We start from the raw sequence: 4,742 nt of genomic DNA on the forward strand, positions 1-4,742 counted from the left end.
ACCAACCTCAGCAACACAGTGAGATCCTGTTTCTATATAATAAGTCAATAAAATACCTAATGTAAATGATGAGATAAGGTTGTGGAACCACAGCCTAGATTTCAGAAGATGTATGGAAACGCCTAGATGCCCAGGCCAGTTTGCTGCACAGTGCAGCAAACCAACATAGCACATGTATAGCTATGTATCAAACTTGCATGCTGTACACATATACCCTAGAACTTAAAGTATAATAAAAATAAAAAATAAAAAAGTAAATAAATCTGGAAAGGTACATTTTTGCCCCCATCTTCCATTCTTCTTATGACTTTCTAGGCGATTTCTGGACACTGACCCTTCCATATGAATCTGAAGACCATTTTAGATCCAAAACAAAACTCAAAGCTTCTCCTATGCTCCAAAAGAAATATCATGGCAATTGTAACTACAGTTCGTAAGTTCATAATTATATTAAAAATGAGATACGTCTTGTCATTTGTTTCATGGCCATTTGTTCATTTAAGAACAATTTGTTCATTTGTTGTGTTCATTTCTTTGTTTTATGTAACTTGTTTTACATTCTTGAATATTTTATATAGCCAAATTGTTAAGTATATTTTGAAGTTCTACAAAACTATATATATATATTATTTTGAAGTTTTTGCTGCTGTTCAGATTACAGTATTTTTTTCTATTTCTATCCTAATGCAGTGGCCAGTACAGAGAAACTCTATTCATTTGAATATATTTATCACATATCCAGTCACCTTACCAAAACTCTGGAGAGGTTTTCATTAAAATCCCTTAATTTTCTAAATATGCAACCATATTATCACCTAAAAGAAATGTTTTTCATTTATCATTTTCACCATTTATTTCACTGACTTCATTTTCTTATTTCCTCAACGCTTCGAAGTACTGAACCACTGTTTCTGTTTTACGCAAACATGGCCCTAGCATTTCACTAATTTAAAAGCTGCTTAGGCTGGGTATGGTGGCTCATACCTGTAATCGCAGGTGAACTTGAGAGAGATGATTTAGCGTACCTGGTGGAAAAAATTTCAAAGCAGCAAAGCATTTAAGAGGTGACTTGGGTACCTTTAAAGCCATTCAGTTTTATAAGGGAAGCAGAGCATAAAAGTTTGGAAAATTTGTAGCCTAACAACGTGACAGAAGAGAAAAATTCGTTTTCTGGGAATAAATTTAAGTCGGCTGCAGAAATTTGCACAAGTGGCAAGGAGCCTAATGTTAATCCCTAAGACCATAGTGAAAATGTCTCCAGGCTGTGTCAGAGACCTTCACGGCAGCCCCTCCCATCACATGTCCAGAGGCCTAGGAGGAAGGAGTGGTTTCATGGGCCAGCCCCAGGGTCCCCGTGCTGTGTACAGCCTAGACACTTGGTGCCCTGCCCCCAGCCACGGCTGAAAGAGGCCAACATACAGCTCAGGCTATGGCTTCAGAGGGTGGAAGTCCCACGCTTTGGCAACGTCCACATGCTATATTGAGCCTGCAGGGGCACAGAAGTCAAGAATTGAGGTTGGGGAATACCGCCTAGATTTCAGAAGATGTATGGAAACACCTAGATGCCCAGAAAAGTTTGCTGCAGGGGCAGGGCCCTCATAGAGAACCGGTTAGGGCAGTGTAGAAGGAAAATGCAGGGTTGGAGCCCCCAGAGTCCCTACTACAGCACTGCCTAGTGGAGCTCTGAGAAGAGGGTCACCGTCATCCAGACCCCAGAATGGAAGATCCACCAACGGCTTGCACTGTGCACCTGGAAAAACCACAGACACAACGCCACCCCGTGAAAGCAGACGGGAGGGAGGGTGCACCCTGCAAAGCCACAGGGAAGGAGCTGCCCCAAGTCCATGGAAACCCACCTCTTGTATTAGTGTAACTGGGATGTGAGACCTGGAGTCAAAGGAGATCTTTTTGGAGCTTTAAAACTTGGCTACCATGCTGGTTTTCGAACTTGCACGGGACCTGTAACCCCTTTGTTTTGGCCAATTTCGCCTTTCGCCTCCTGCCGTAATTCCAAGCCTCTCCAGACATGAGGTACTGTTAAGTCCAATTAAACCTCTTTTTCGTCTCAGGCTCAGGTATGTCTTTAGCAGCAGCATGAAAACAGACTGATATAGAATGCTTGGCATTTGAATCTCGGATCACTAATTCAGGATCTCAACAGCAATCATCATCTTTCTCATTTCATTTATGTATTTAAAAAATATTTTACATATGATGCACTAAAAGAGAAATAATGCTAGCTTATATTTAATATAATTCCTGATATATGTTATTTCTGCCATTTTGTTTTCTTTGTAGTTTCTTGTTTTCATTCTTTCGCTGAAGTTTTAATTGCTCTCTCTCTCTAATCACTTGAAAATTATATAGCCTAGTTATCCTTTAACTTATTACCATATTTAATACTTTCTCTATCAAAATGTAGTATGTATACTTTTCAACCAAATCAAAAAACAATTCTAAAAGATCCTATTATGTAAATTCAGTTTACAGAAGTGTATTTTTTAAAATTTTGTCCTCCCAAAGCACTTTTGGACTCACAAATGTTTATTAAATATGTTTCACACAGATGAGGTTATTTCCTTTTAATGTTGTATCCTATGTGAAAAATGGGGGTATTTGTAAAAATGTATATACTGTTTAAAACAAATCTCTAAGAGTTTTACTAATTAAAGCAAATGTTCGGTAACGTTATTTATTTTTACAAAACGTAAATACTACTATTTCACTGGTTCTGACACATTTTTTTCATGATTAAAAGAAAAATGTAGCTTACTACTGACAGCTTAATGTCAATGACATTACTAGAAGGTAAATAGCAAATTAAAAAGGAAAATCAAATGACCGGGAAACAATCCGTGGCAACTGCAAGAAGCAGTGTTAAGAGCTATATATTAGAAAGAAACCTGATTCTCCTCCAGGAACTAACCATAAATATGGAAAAAATAAATACATTTTTAGAGCTATGTAAGTTCTCTGTATCTACTCTAACGTAAGTCTTTTATTAATTAATGTTCAAAAGTAACTATTTACATCTAGGAAAGAAGGTGACCAAATGATGTTAAGACAGCTGTTCCACTCTAAAATACTGTCATTATCAAAGTAGAATAACTAGCAATGTATGACCCAGAAATTTTAAAACTAGATTAACCACAAAATATTTTCAGTTTGTCAAACTTCCTGCATGCTTCCTATGCAATTTAGACTACTGTGCTATTTAGATCCGAATGCTTTTAGAAGCAATCAGTTAGTTAAAATAATTGTTTATATCTTACCACTGCAAGCTGTGTCCTTGAAGCAACAGTATGAAAAACTGCAGGCATCATAAGAGATTCTTCAACTTTTATTTCCATGTCATTTTCTGTCGAAAAGGTAGTTTTAGGAATAGCAGGTGGACGATCACATAAGATCATTTCTTTGTTAAAAAGAAAAATTGGATTTGTATCCTATATTTTTTAAAAAAGGAGAAATAACCAAAATAAAATGTTATAAATACTGAACGTGCACATTGCCTTCAATATATGAAGCAAATAAACCTTACTTTTGAACACTGAGTTCCCAATGTGCTGTGAAGGTGGTGTGCATTCTTGTGTGAAAGGACTCTTGAATACCTACCGTCCCAGCACTGTAGGTACACACTCTTCGATCTGCAGCCATGCATTCTCCTCCATTAACCACCAGCACCTGGTGTTGAATAGCAATCTTGTATTTGCTTTGAATGGCATGCTTAAGGTCTGCCACACTTCAAAAAAATGAAATAAAATAAATCAGTTGTTTATATTTGCCCAATGATTTTATTTTCCAAGTAGTACTATGTAAAAACACTTTAGAGGTTAATGAATTTCACTCTAAAACTTCCCCCAAAAACAGTAATAAAGAATACAAGCTTCCTATTTAATGAACTGGATTCCCTAACAACTGACTGATCTTAGGTAAATAACTTGCCCATGCGTCATATCTAGAAGTGAGTCTATGAAATGGAGGCAGTAGACACATTTATTTTGGAGTTATCTATATAACACAGCAAAGGAATATGCTCAAACTGATTATCAGGTCTATAAAAATCCTCAGGCTACATAATTTTTGTTAAAATCTCCACACGTTTTAGAAACTACATTAAGTCTAGCACCTGTGAAGATTCCTTCCTAGCCCTGTATTCCAAAACATCATTCATGTAAGGGTAAAACCAAGTTTAATGAAAACTAATTCTGAAAAAAAAATCCATAATTCAATTTTTACAACAAAGATTATTATTTCACACTTTATAGTAATTTCAGTGTCAGATTTATACTGCATTGCCATCAAGTCTTTACTATTATGGTCACTATAAAAATATAAACAGCATTGGAAATGATACTTAACTACTTCGATTTTCTTCCTGTCCTGTCAAGCTAGAGAATTATTAGATACCTGAGTCCCACTAAATTTGGCTGAAAACATTAAATTTATTTTTTCTCTCATTAACAAACAAAATAAACCTATTGACATTTATTCATAAACTGATCAAAAACCATGGAAGTGATTATACATTGTTTTATGAAGCTTCCAATAATTCCCTTAAAAATGGCCTGTGAAATGCAGAACAGCAATTGACTATAGGTACTTATAACAATGGAAATCAGTTTGTTTTGTGGGTAGATCTATTTACTGTGAATATTATATTCATGGCAACAGGACAAAGCACAATTTAAAGAATGTAATTAGTATTTTAGAGAAGGACAACAATTATATATAAAATATGTTGC

The 4,742-nt window shown here is 35.7% G+C and overlaps 1 protein-coding gene across 1 annotated transcript in view; it reads right to left on the bottom strand.

Annotated features, from left to right (window-relative positions):
• RB1CC1 (RB1-inducible coiled-coil 1) overlaps positions 1-4,742 on the bottom strand; it is a 79,594-nt gene that overhangs the window by 72,959 nt on the left and 1,893 nt on the right. The window contains exons 2-3 of the mRNA XM_011994472.1: positions 3,613-3,739; positions 3,273-3,443 (exon numbers count right to left, since the gene is read on the bottom strand). Of these exons, the coding sequence (XP_011849862.1) occupies positions 3,273-3,443; positions 3,613-3,654 (213 nt within the window). The 5' untranslated portion in view covers positions 3,655-3,739. The remainder of the gene's footprint in view (positions 1-3,272; positions 3,444-3,612; positions 3,740-4,742) is intronic.

This window comes from Mandrillus leucophaeus, unplaced genomic scaffold, assembly GCF_000951045.1.
Source record: "Mandrillus leucophaeus isolate KB7577 unplaced genomic scaffold, Mleu.le_1.0 Scaffold458, whole genome shotgun sequence".
NCBI lineage: Eukaryota > Metazoa > Chordata > Mammalia > Primates > Cercopithecidae > Mandrillus > Mandrillus leucophaeus.